A 13,805-nucleotide genomic window follows, 5' to 3' on the forward strand; every position below is an offset into this window, starting at 1 on the left:
GAAACTCCAAGACCTTCCATCTGTCGTCTTCTTGGCCTAATCAAGTTAAGTGCAATTAAAAATCCCCAAACACATAGTTTACAATTATTTCATACTCTTTGTTTTAAATTTTAAAATCTCTTTATTTTCGAAGAAATGGTTGTAACAACTTGTCTATGTAGGGTATGTTAAAACAGAGCTTTAAAGTATTTTCTTGTCAAGGAATGGGAACTTAACATAAAAAATAAAATGGCAATTTTTCCTAAGTTTACTTGCCTAGTTCTGCATGTATTCAGAGCCTGAAGCATTGAAACTTATGAGCTTTTATAGAAGAAGTAAAAACAACTAGAAAATTTGGGTGTCATCAATGTTAAAACAGAATTATGATAACATTTTCACTTAGGCACAAATAGTCACAAGAAACACTGCACTCTTCTGAAAGCATCTTACCTATTCACTTCTTTTTTGAGAAAGCATGGTTTCTTTCTGTAGAACCCTGCCCTTAAATATCTCACCTAATAAAGTGCCCTGTTACCTGACCTAACCATGGCCCCAAACTCCCAAATCTAAACCAAGTAGCCCTCAGCTCCATTCCCTAGGAAGGGCACTTCACATGGGAAATTTACTCCCTGCAGAGGGAGTGATTCATTCCACTGACACTGTCATTTAAACTCTATCCTGCTCTAATAAGTATTTTGTTATATTGTAAAGCACTCAAAGTAGAAAGACTGAGAAAGCCTGAAATAACTCTATTTGATCAGAGCACTTACAAGTTTCAATGTCTTCATCAACATCCAGTTAACTTTGCAGCTGTACACACTACTGTTAGTGAGAAGGAAGACTGAACATGGCTCCCCAGATCTAGAGATGAATAGGGACTCCCCTGGGGAATACGTACAAACTGCTACAAAGGAATGAGTGAAAAAAAAATCTGAAGTACCTGGATAAACTGTGAGCGAGAGAAAGTTTCAGATAGACTAGAAGTTGTGGAACCAGCAGCAACGTTACAAAGAGTAAATAAAGAGTAAATTTAATACTTTAGATTAATTTATAAATTAATAAAAGTTATAAATTATATATAGTAATGTATACAAAAATATGAAATTAACAAAAATAAAAAAGTTAGTAACTTAAAAATAAATTTTAAAAGTCCAACAGCATGAGCTGAATAGAAAAGAAAACACAACCAAAACAAAACCCACAGGCTAAATCACACACTGTGCAACCATCTATCCTGTGTGCTAGATAGTGAATGATTGCTTTGGAGATAATGGGATGGGATCGTGCCTCGACAGTAACGCTGTTCCACAGGCAGGTTCGTTGCCTGGTGTGCAGCACCAATTTACACACCAACTTGAGGTATTCTATTCTTTTATTCTAGTTTGCACAAAGGAGGGAGCCAGGTGGTTACCCACAAATTCTTAGCTCCCTTATTGCCACACCTTTACACTGTTTATAGGTTTCAACAAAGCCATCAGCCTTCATTGGTTACAAGTTAACACAACTCTTGCATTACTTAAAAATCATTTTCCTATTTGTTAAGCAATTCTCCCACTTCCTATGTGAATTATCCCACATGCTCAATCTCCACTTCCTTTTGAATCAGGGAGTTTCTTGAGCTGGTGGTCGCAATGTCCCCCTGCCAGAATAACCCTTTCCCTACTTTTGCTGAGCCCATTGCTTGTGACGGGCTTCCTACCAGCCCATCGATCACGTGGAGGTGCTTCCTTTGGAAAGTTCCTTTTCTGAACAAAAGCATTTGCAGAGCTTAAGGAAGTGCTTAACAGGCTGCCCAAAGTGCTTGTAACCTGAATTAACCCTTAATAACTCATTCGCTCTAATTTGCCTTAAAGTCAAACCATTACCGAAAAGCGTAGCCAGAAAAAACTCCAAACCAAATGATGGCTTAGAAAGCCAACAGGGGTTGATCGCAGAGCTGGGTGCACGGGGTTTTTTCCCTCCTACCATGCACACCAAGCTACTCGAGGGCACACATTATATACAGGAGAGCACTTGCATATTCATAGTGCATTAAATATTCACTTTCATTCACACACAGGACTGGCTACAAGTTTCTCACTTCTAATGCAAATTAGCGCGCACCCTCAGACAGCACTAGGGGAGGTTTTTTACCAACTCCACATGCTCCCCAAGCGGGGGTTTGCCCTCTTTCAGGGGCGCTATTTGAGTTGGAGGTCACGATCTCCCATTACCACAATTGCCTTTGTCCTACTTTCAACTAATTTTCTGTGGGTTGCAACACCTTATCAGCTTGTCCCCTCTTGGGGCCAGAACTTTCTCCCTTGGAGGCTTCTTTCTGCATAATTTAGGTAACGATAACGGTGTGCTTCTCCCGATCTGTTCTTTGTTTCCCAAGGCTGCCTGCCTTGACTGGAAGTCCCTTCGTTCATCAGTTTTGATGCCTTGAGAGGAGAGGGTGGGTCAGCTTCACCTAAACCTTGTGCACATGCTCGTGTAACATAAGAGTTAAACACCAAACCAGGGTTCGGGAATCCGGGAGTTGGGGCAACAAAAGTGCTATTCATTGTTATTAATCATGCGACATCAGTCACCCAGCGTCAGCAGCTGTCCCCTCAACTGCCGTTCCTCCGGCGCCGCAGGCACGGCCCAGCGGCGGCAGCCCGCTCCCAGCCCGCCGTCTGCAGGGCCGCTCCGTGCCAGCGGCACAGGCGGGCAGCCATGGCGGTGACATGCGATGCTAAATATTGCCCTGGGAAAATCTCTTTAGGAATGCTTCGGTGAAAAGAAAACCTCCCGTGCGATGTGGCCCCAGGGAGCGGGCACGCCTCCAAGTGAAGAACCGCCTCTGGGCTGTCAGGTAGAGGCGCTACCCCGGCCTGCGCCTGCGCCACGGCCGCCCTGCGCCCGCAGAAGTGCCCGCGCATAAAAAGAAAATAATAATAGTCCTAATGGAAGAGCGCGGCACAGCGGGAGCACTCGCTCCCTGCAGTGGGCCGCGGCGGCGTTCACCGGGCGCTGGGCCTCTGCACAGAGCGCCTCTCGCCGCCTTCCCCGCTGCCGCTTGTCAGGCGGCGGCGTGGCCGCCCGCGCGGAGGGGCCCTTCCTGAGGCGGCGGCGCGGCGCGGCGGGGCCGGGCGGCGGGACGCGTGCGCTGCGCTGCGCACTGCCCGGCGGCGGGGCCGGCACTATGATGCCTGGAGAGACACCGCCGCCGCCGGCCGGGACTGCAGCCTCCGCGGCCTGCGCGAACTGCGGTGTTCTCCAGCAGGTAGCGGCGGGCCGCCGCCCCTTGGCGCCGGAGCGCCTGCCCGAGGCGGGGTGTCGGCTTAAGGACGCGGCCGTGGGGCTCCGCCGGGTCGCTGCGAGGGGGGGAGCGCTGGGTGCCGCCGCCGGCGCGGCGGGAGGCTGGATAGCGAACGCGGCAGGCAGGCTCTGTGAAGGCAGCGGCAGCGGTCAGCTTTAGCCGGCGGAGTCTCCGCGGCGTGGCTAGAGCGATCGGCCAGTGCGCTGGTGGGCGTATCCTTTCGCACCGGCTTCGGCGCCGGGGAAGAAGCGTCTGGGGGCCGCCTGCCCCCGGCGCCCTTGGGCGAGCAGAGGGTTCTGTAGCGCAAGGCTGGGGCCCTGCCCGTGTCCCGGTTCCCCGCCGGTGCCCTGCCCGTGTCCCGGTTCCCCGCCGGTGCCCGTGTCCCCTTCCACTGCGGGGCAGGCCCTTGCTGGCAGCTTGCAGGAGTGTGTTTAGCATGAGTATGGATTGAGAGCCCGGAAAACCTGCGCTAGGTGCCGTTTATCGGTAACGCTCTGCCAAAGCTTAATTTGATTTTGCGGAAAAAAAAGTTATGGGGATTTTAGTATATGAGCTACTGCTGAGTCGAAGTTTAAATAGTTTTTGTGGTAAAGCCTCGTATAAGTACACATACTTCCTTGTGGAGCCTGCATTTTCTGTATGTATTTGTATGAATATATTTGTGGTGAGTTAATGACTTGTTCACTAAGAGAACGGAACAAAAGGAGACAGGTTATTGTGTTGCGTAGAACACCAGCAGTTTAGGATTTTTTTTATGGTGTATATAGTATTGAGTTTTGGGGTGAAACTTCTTTACCAACTTGAGACTCTTCCTTACAGAATATAAATGAATATGTAGCCGCATTAATTGCACTGAAGCAAAAAATGATTGATGGAGAGTAAGTACAATTGTACCCGTGTTTGGGGTTTGGTTGTTTTTTTTCTTTGGTTGATTAGTTTGCTTTTTATTGCTCTTAAAGCAATGCAGCAAATATGCCCTGTGGGATATAGATATTTGTTAATGCACAAAACTAAATAATTCTCAAAATGAAAGTAATTTCTTCATGAACAGGCCCTAAATCCAGACTTTTTGCCCTAAATGTAGTAAAACCGGGCTATTTTCTATAGCTATAGTAGCTTATATATACACTAGAAGAAGCAGCTTTTGGAAGAGACTTCATTTTATCTGTTGTGAAGAATACAGTATGAGAACTAAAAGTTGAGCACAGGTGTATACAAACCTTTCCAACAGAATTTAGTCTGAGCATTACAATGTGAAATGCTGTTGAGATTAAATACCAGAATGCGAAAAGTGATGTTAAACATCAGTCAGAACAATAAAATTCTCATGGTTTGCTTTCTTTTCTGTAATTGCTTCCACTTCTCAAGAGCCATCAACATATGCTTGTATGGAGATATGTTACATACACCTCCACGCTATGGCCTAATAGCCTTACTTTGTCTCCTAATTATAATGGTTTATTTCTCAGCATCCTTTCCTGCATATGTGTCAATCTGGCTTTAGTGAATCTAAATTCCAGTCCTGCATTCTGGTTTCCAAAAAGTATTTACAAGAGCCCTCACTGTCTTAACTGGGACCCTTTTCTTCAAAGCTCCTTTACTCTGTGTCCATGGGTTCTGCTTTTCCTGCCTCCAAACTTTGGGTCCCTCTTCTGTCTGCCAGTGCATACATTTCTTGTGGGAATTACCTCTCCAACTACTTGCATGCAGCTCAGCCCTTCTTTTTTGCCTTACTTGATTACTCTGAAGTGTCACAAGATAAAGTAACACAGCTCTCTGTATTGCCCTAATGTCACAGTATTTCTCTTTCTTGCCCTTTCTCTTCTCCGTTCTTAAAAATCATAACACTTGAGGAGCGACTAACTTTCCTTGGTCCTGTCTTGTGGCCCACTGTGCACCTTGGATCAGAATAAGTATTACCCTCTTAGGGCTGTTAGGAGAATAGTGTAAAGATTAAAGCCTTTTAGGGTTTTTTGAACTAATTTTCTTACATTTATGTGTATTCTTTCCTAAGGAAACATCCTTTTAAGTTTGGGAACTAGGACGTGATTTTGTGCTTATATGTATATTTTTAGATTATATGTATATTATGTTCTTTACCTAAATAATGTTGTTGATTTTTGTTGGTGTGTTTTGTTTTTTTTTTTTTTGTAGTTGCAAATAGTTAATGGCTATGAATTCATGTAATTGCTAGTTGTTTTTTGGGGTTTGTTTATTTATTTATTTTAAAGCCGCCTGATTTGGGGTTTGAATGACTTAATTAAACAAAGAGTTATATTGACTACTATCAGAAAATGCAAACCAATCTTACACTTTCTGTATTTATCTATAAAGCAAAGGGAAAGGTATTCTAAGACCTGATCATCAAAATCAAGTTAGAAAATTAGTAATGTCTTTTTTTTTTTTCCTTGCAGTCGTTTGCTGACGGAGTATCAACAGAAATGCACTGATATCCTTTTCTGTTAGTGTTCTTAAAGAATTAGTATAAGAGGGCTTGAAGCTTTTTGTTTAATGCTTAAGTTAAGAGATGATGCCTCTAGTAAGGAACAGACTGGATAGGCTTTGTAAAGAAAATAGGACTTAGGTATTAAAACTATCCACTTAAGATCCAGCTGCATCTGGTATATGTCTTAATATGGACTACCTGAGATCTGCATTGCTGAGAATGATTCAAGTTATTTTCATGTAACAGAAGAAGCCCTCTCTGCTTATTCATTTCAAATGTATTGAAATGTTTCGATTAAACAGTTCTGCAAGGCCTGTGTTTTTTGGGTGGAAGTGTTTATTGGATGTTTCTTTGTGAGTGGCAATTGGATTGAAGTATACTTAATGTTTGATAAACTGTTTTTGATTTCTACCTTAACAAGAGATTACAGCTTCAATTTGCTGAACGGTATGTTTGATTTAAACTGTTAACTAAAGATGCTATGTTCTCTGTGTCTTGGGCAGTTTAGGAGTCTGACATTGTAACAGCAACAGCCCTAGGCTGAGCTTTTAATATGGTCCTTTCTTTTACCATGCTTCCTAGGCCATAGCTAGCAAAGGTACCCTTGATGAGGAGAGAAATCTGTCTTCCTTCTGCAATACCTCTGTGAAATTCTTTCCTGGTCCTGTCTTACATAAGAGTCTAAAGTGACCAAGTAGAAATGCAGAGCTCATCTTCTGGTGGTGGTTAAATGTGAGCGTATTCGGGGCAGCCATATTTGTATGAAGCATTTTGCCTTTGAGTAATGGCTGTGTGCCCTTGCTTACTCGGCTTAATTATAGAGGAAGAGGCATCATATAATCTTTATGGAGTCCAACCTCCCTGCTGAAAAATCCAGCAGTTGGACTCTGCTCTTATTTCACAGCGCTACCTATGTAGAGACGCTTATTCTGGCACTTCAGTGTAGGCAGCAGGGCAGCGCTTCTTGTCTGGCACATGCCATCTGCTTGCATCTAGCTGCAGGCTCAGTTTAATGTTTTTAAATCAGATCTTGAATTTTCTTTGAATGTCATATGTTGGATGGAAAAATGAGAACGTTTAGACTCTTAAAAGCCTTTGGGTATCTATCAAGTAACTTTTCCATTGGGAAGAGCAAAATACTGAAGGCACTTGCCTGAAGGATCAGAACATTGAGTTCGAAAGCACCCGTGTTTTTTGGCAACTTCTCCCCCCAATTACATTTCCTGTTTCAGAGAGATCTCTGCTCTTCGTTGCCAAGTGGAGCAGATGCTACAGAAAATCCTGCCTCTGGAAAAATGCCAGGAAGAGTTGGGTTCCTTGAAAGCAGAGTTGGAAGAGAAAAAGGTGGGCTTGTTAAAAAGGTTTAAATAACTTGAACTTTTTCTGCTGAAGGAACTTTATGTATTTAATGCTCATTTTAATGAAGTAGGCTTTAATGAGCCCAGTTATTTCCAGCTCATTGGGACAGGCAGCTCTGGTTTTAGGTGAAATTAATTAAATGGCAGCAGGTTTCAGATAGGCAAAAAGTTCAGGCTTTTGTAGTTCCTATGATTTTTGTGATCAGATTACTTGAATTTTATTTCCTTATTTAGGAAGGAAGGACATACATTAAAATTCCTTTGGTTTTCTCTTATTACATTACTAAACTCTATAACTTTTATTATTAAAAAGATGTAAAGAGGGTCTGTGCAGAACAGGATTTTACTTCTGTTACGGTTTTCAACATGTGCTTCTACATTATTAGCTACTTGAGTTTATTCCCAGTTTCTCTCTGGTCCCTTAGCTGAGATTTAGTCTACAGAAGAAGAACTTTTGACTATTCAAATTGCCTAAATATATGTATTTTCTAGACATTACTATTATTTCTGTAAAAAAAACCCCAAACCTCACTCTTTCTTGTATTTTTTTCAAGCCAGTGTATGGTAGGATATCAACCTTTGTCTTATCACTGTACCTATTTTTTTCTTCTTAGAACTGTTTTTTAAATCTTCTCTGTGAGCGTTAGCTGGTGTCCTGATGGCACTTTTTCAGAAAAAGCAGGATTTGTATGTATCATGTATACTAGTTGTACTTTTGACTTCAGCTTTGCGTTCCTATCCAGACAGGTGTTGGAGGCACATACTCAAAAGACAGATACAGATTTATTTGCTTGTTACAACTTTTCCCTTTAAAGAAGAATAACCTGACTTTTATAACTTGTTTTCTCACTGAATATACTTCTTTGGCTATGCACTGTTTTCATTAGAGTAGGTAAAGTGGGTACCTTCTTTTTTCTTTTTGTTTGCATTCAGTAAGGAGATATTTTAACTGTGCTTTCCTTCTCCACAGAGTTCTCTGAAGATTTATCGGGAGAGTCAACTAGAATATGTTAAAATTAAAGAAGAAATAGTAAACAGTGATGCTGTGTGAGTGATGCTTCTTTTACTACAACCTTTCTTCTCCCAGTTCCAGAACTTGGTCTTGTACTTTACCTAGATATGCTTTCCATTTTGCTAAAATTTTTATGCTTATGGGTTCTTAGAACAGGCAGCTGGTGGAAGAATGGTCTTAAATTTTGTAGCAAACACTCTGGAAGGTAATAGTAGTTTAATTATTATCCTGTCTTGAAGTGGCTTTTGGTGGTTGTTTAGTGAAGGTTTTTAAGAACAGGATTAGACTGGAGAAGAAACTATAGTTTCTCCAGTTTTAAGTGGTTCTTAGTTTTGGCTTTTTGTTATTGCTGTCCATTTCTGTTTTGCTGGTAAGTCTGTGGGGCCAATGTGAAGATGATAGTGCCAAAGTGATCTGCAGTTAAAATCAGTCCTTAAAATAATCAGTTTTAAAGAAACAGCTCAGCAAGCCTGGAAGTATGCACCATGTTTGGAAATGGGCAGGATGGATTTGGCACTGAAAATGCAGGAGCCATTTTTGCTGCCATAGTACAGAATGTTGTGAAGCTGTGGCTTGATAACTCCCAAAGCCTGTTCTTCCAGTAACCAGCCACTTAAAGGCTTCCTTGCCTGGAGCATGTGTGTGTTATGTCTTACAGCTCTTGATGGACTCTTGAATGAATTTGTCTAATTGCTTTTTAACTCTGTTATGCTCTTAGCCTCTAAATCACCTTTATCGGGGAACTGTAACTTCTTGGTATTGCATGGAAAGGTATTTAGGCTCTCGAGAGAACCAGCTAATATACAGCTGGGTGTTGTGAGTTTGTAACTCTGGTTATTTTTCTGTGTATATCACTTTGCATTTATCATCACCGGTGATTGCTCTCTAGTTGCTTGGAATTCTAAGACCTTTCTGCAGGTTTTTGTAGTCAGCTTTTACTTCTAATGTGTTCCAGCACACAACCCAGTGGATGACACCTTCTTTCCTTCCTTCCTTGTGAATTGACTATAATTTTTAACTTTGACATTCCTAAGCTATTTTGGTGTTACTAGCAGGTTGAGGGAGGTGATTGTTCCCCTCTACCCAGCACTGGTGAGGTCATACCTAGAGTACTGTGTCCATTTCTGGGCTGCTCCATATAAGAGAGAGATGGGCGGCATACTGGAGAGTGTCCAGTGAAGGGCCATGGAGATGATCAAGGGGCTGAAGCATCTCTCAAATACCATAGTATCTTTGCATGACTTTTGAAACATAGTGGTCCTCACAAGCACAGCAGCAAGCCACTATTATCCAAAAGACTGTACAAGCAGACCAGCATTGTTGTCACTTCTGCCAGACTGCACTTATTTCACGTATAGGTACTCTTGTGTGCTGTGAGCTTAAAGAAATTTTTAGCAGATCATCCTGAGAGCATCAGGGAGCAGCTACCCCATGGCTAACGGCATCGTGAGGGAACTGGCCACCTTAATGTGCTGGCAATATACAATGTGTGTCAATGTAGATACATCGCCTGTCTCCTATCTGTCACTCATATCTCAAAGAAGGAGGAGCTGGGGATCTACAGGTTGTCAGCCTCGCCTCAGTCCCTGGGGGAGTGATGGGGCAGCTCACCCTGGAACACACTTCCCGATACAGGAAGGACAAGAAACTCCTCAGGAGGACAGCGTGGCTTCACCAACTTGATAGGCTTCTGTGATGAGGTGTCACACCTGGTAGATGAGGGGAGAGCAGTGGCTAGGGTCTGCTGGACCTTCAGTAAGGGCTGGGACACTGTGTCCTACTTGCCTCAGGCCCCCGAGCTATTGCTGCAGGGGCTGGATGAGCAGACAGTGAGGTGGATTGAAAACTGCCTCAATGGCCGGGACCGAAGGGTGCTGATGAGTGGCGCAGAGTCTGGCTAGAGGCCGGTAACTAGCAGTGTACCCTGGCGGGAGAGGAGGAGGGCTGTACACTGCAACCAGTCAGGTTTAACATCTCCATTAGCGATCTGCACAACGGGACAGAAGGCACCCGCAGCGAGTTTGCCCATGATGAAGTTGGGAGGGGTGGCTGGTGGGCCAGAGGGGCACGTTGCCACCCAGCGTGAGCTTGACAGGCTGGAGAAATGGGCTGACAGAAACCTGGGGAGGTTCAGCGAGGAGAAGTGCAAAGTCCCGCCCCCGGCGAGGAACAACCCCACGCACCAGTGTGTGCTGGGGGCCACCCAGCTGGGAAGCAGTGTGGCAGAAAAGGACCTGGGGGTCCTGGTGGACGCCAGGTTGAACATGAGCCAGCGATGCGCACTTGCAGCAGAGGAGCCTACCAGTATCCCTGGAGTCCTGTGTCCAGGTCTGGGCTCCCCAGTAGAAGAGAGAAATGAGCATACTGGGGTGAGTCCAGTGAAGGGCCACAAAGATGATGAAGGGACTGGAGCGTGTCTCCGTTGAGGAAAGGCTGAGCGTGCTGGGACTGTTCAGGCTGGAGAAGAGAAGTCTCAGGGCTGCTGCTACCCATGGCTAGGAACAGCTGAAGGGAGGGTGCAAAGGGGACGGAGCCAGGCTGTGTTCAGTGGCGCCCAGTGCCAGGACCAGCGGCAGCGGGAACACACAGGAGGTTCCCTCTGAACATCAGGAAACACTCCCTTTGCTGCAAGGGTGACCGAGCGCTGGCACAGGTTGCCCAAGGAGATTGTGGAGTCTCCACCCTCGGAGACAACTCAGAAACTGTCCAGGCATGGTCCAGGGCAACTGGCTCTAGATGGCCCTGCCTGAGCAGCGTGGGTTGGACAAGATGACTTCCAGAGGTCCCTTCCGACCTCAGCCGTTCTGTGATGCTACCGTTACTTTGTACATCTTTGAGGTGAATTTAAGCGTGAGGTCACAAGAGTTTGGTAATAGAGCTGAGCTTCTTCAGAAGCAGAATTGTATTGAATCATTGATAAAAATGAATGTTAATCTACAGTTACTGTAAAATAATTTAGGTCAAAAATTATCTCTCAGGTCCTTTGGTCCAGTCTGCCATTCGGAGCCAGCGTCAAAAGTAGGTTGCTCAGCACCCTGTCTCGTTGAGTTTTGGGTATTTACAAGGATGGCAAATCCCCATCTCTGAGCTTACAAGCAGTGTGGTAACTTGAGACAAATGTGCATCGTCTCCTGTGAAGAAGGTTTTAGGTATGAAATCACTCCTGCAGGCAAACTTTGAAAGAAGTACTCAAAAATAGACTGTTCCAGATGTAAGGGTGCTCATTATAATTAAAAGATCACATGCTCTCTAAGGATGAAATAAATATGGGACACAACTGTTGTTTCTATTTGTATTTTTCAACTTTTGTGTATTACAAATACAAGCACATGGTGCTTTTTGTAGTTTGGGTAGAGTATAATATTGTATGTATTCTGCTTCTGAATGCAACATCTGTTAGCATAGCTTTCTGCCAGCTGCAGTTGTGCACGCATCTTAAAGCCCAGATAGGAGCTTGACTTGTGTAGTGTAGGAGGAGTTCTGTCCAAATGCGTCATCTACAAACCTTGCTATTTTGTGAATTACAGGATTTAACATCTACCTCTTTCTTAATGTAATTGTGTGTATTGATGGAATCAGCATACTACTGCACCTGTAAAAGTAACTGTTTTGTCTGTCTGATATTTTCATTGCAGCGATAAATGTTGGCATTTATTGGCTGTCTGGTTGTTCAGATTTATAGTTGTTTGTATCATGGAATTTCAATCTTGAGCTGAAAGGGACCTGTAAGGATCATTGAGCCCTGCTCCTTGCAGGACTATCTAAAACCAAGCCATATGACTAAGAGCATCATTCAGCTGTTCAGGAAGCTCTGTTAGGCTCCCAAGGGAAGAGGGGGAAGAGGGACCGACCAGCCTCTCAGTGGCTTTTCCCTAATGTCCAGTCTGAACTTCCCCTGATGCCACTTAATTCCATTTCCTTGTGTCCTGTTGCTGGTCACAGAGGAGATCGGCACCTCTCTCTCCGCTGCCCCTTTCAGAAAGTTGTAGCCTGTGATGAGGTCACCCCTCAGCCTTCTCTTCTCCAAGCTCAACAAGCCAAGTGACCTCAGGTGCTCCTCAGAAGTCCTGCCCTCAAAGCCTTTCACCATCTTGGTTGCCCTTCTCTGGACACAGTTGTAATAGTTTGATGTCCTTATACTGAGGTGTCCAAAACTGCACGCAGTACTTGAGGTGGGGCTGCACGAGTGCAGTGGGACAGTCCCCTCTTATTGCTGTGCTTGATGCGCCCCAGGATGTGGTTGCCCCTTTTGGCTGCCTTACCTGACTCATAGTCAACTTGCCACTGACCCGAACCCTGACATCTCTTTCCACAGGGCTGCTCTCCAGCCTGTCATCCCCCAATTTGTACAACATAACCAGGATTATCCTGTCACAGGTGGAGAATCTGGCACTTGCTCCCTGTGGTTGGTGATTGCACAGCTCTTTAGTCTATCCAGATCTCTCTGTAAGGCCTCTCTGCTCTCAAGAGAGTCTGCAACTCCTAATTTCATGTCATTGGTGAACTTAATGTACGCATTTGAGTCCTGTGTCTAGATTATTCACTGGCCCTTAAAATTGAGCCCTGGGGAACCCCACAGGTGACTGGCCACCAGCAGTACGTAACCCCATTTACTGTAACTCTTTGAGCGTGACCTGTCAGCCAGTTTCTTACCCAGACAAGTGTTACGGACTTGTCTAGCAACAGGACTTTCCCCTTGTGAACGCATGCAGGCTGTGATCAATGACTGCGTTGTCTCTCAAATGTTTTTCGGTAACTCCTAGAATAACCTTCTCCATAATTTTACCTGGCAATGGAGTTGAGACTAACAGACCTGTAATTACCAGGGTCTTCCTTCTTACCCTTCATGAAAACTGGGATGTTTGCCAGCTTCCAGTCAACTGGGACCTCTCCAGGCTCCCAAGACCATTGAAAAATAAGAGGAGAGAGGTCCTGTGATAACGTCAGCCAGTGTTTTTCGTACCCTGGAATGAATCCCGTCAGGCCCCATAGACTTACGTGCATCCAGCTGGACCAGCAAATCTTGAACAAGTTCACAGTTGGCTGGGAGTTTTATCGTCCGCCCAGTCACGGTCTTCCGACACAAGGATCCAGGGGGTCACGGGGCCTATCATCAATGTTAAAGACAGAGGTGAAGAATGCATTTTATTTAATTTAAATATCTCTGCTTTGTCTACGTCCTTATTTGTTAGGCGCCTGACCTCATCAAGTAATGGTCCAATGTTATCTCTTGTCCTCCTTTTGCTGTTAACATTTTAAGAAGCCCTTTTTGTTGTCCTTCAGAGTACTGCCCAGTTTGAACTCTAATTGAGCTTTGGCGGCATGAATCTTCTCCCTACAGTGGCAAACAACATCTTTGTAGTCCTGTCCTGTCACCTCTCCTTGCTTCCAGTGTCCATTGCAGATGCAGTACTTCTGTGCATTGGTCAGAAGATAATCTGCAGAGAAACAGGAGTTTGTTAACCTGCTACTTTTTGAAGGACACCCCCACCCCCTTTTTTGTTTTTTTATTCTGCAAAGCTATGTTATGAAGGTATTTTTCTGAAATTCTCACCTATGGCTTGACTGTGAAAACCATCATCTGAGTATAAAGTATGAACCTGTTCAGGCTGAGAAGGCCCAAGAGCATCCGTCTGTGACTTTATAGTATAAACACTTTGACTACTGAACATGCCAAAGGTGGTCAATCATTCTGTTTCTGATTGGGTTTTCAAATGTATTCCA

General features: G+C 44.4%; 1 protein-coding gene across 6 annotated transcripts in view; it reads left to right on the forward strand.

The window, feature by feature from the left end:
• The first annotated feature begins 3,079 nt into the window (after positions 1-3,079).
• The window catches only part of ICE1 (interactor of little elongation complex ELL subunit 1), a 39,313-nt gene continuing 28,587 nt past the window's right edge, over positions 3,080-13,805 (forward strand). For 5 of the 6 annotated variants that reach the window (XM_056335134.1, XM_056335136.1, XM_056335135.1 and 2 more), the window contains exons 1-6: positions 3,080-3,229; positions 4,085-4,143; positions 5,680-5,714; positions 6,140-6,158; positions 6,944-7,055; positions 8,040-8,116. In XM_056335134.1, coding sequence (XP_056191109.1) covers positions 3,149-3,229; positions 4,085-4,143; positions 5,680-5,714; positions 6,140-6,158; positions 6,944-7,055; positions 8,040-8,116 — 383 coding nt within the window. In that variant the 5' untranslated portion in view covers positions 3,080-3,148. Of the gene's footprint in view, positions 3,230-3,254; positions 3,478-4,084; positions 4,144-5,679; positions 5,715-6,139; positions 6,159-6,943; positions 7,056-8,039; positions 8,117-13,805 lie in introns of those variants that run through there. The other variant, XM_056335137.1, reaches the window with a different exon arrangement.

Source organism: Falco biarmicus, chromosome 4 (genome assembly GCF_023638135.1).
Source record: "Falco biarmicus isolate bFalBia1 chromosome 4, bFalBia1.pri, whole genome shotgun sequence".
NCBI classification, from domain to species: Eukaryota; Metazoa; Chordata; class Aves; order Falconiformes; family Falconidae; genus Falco; species Falco biarmicus.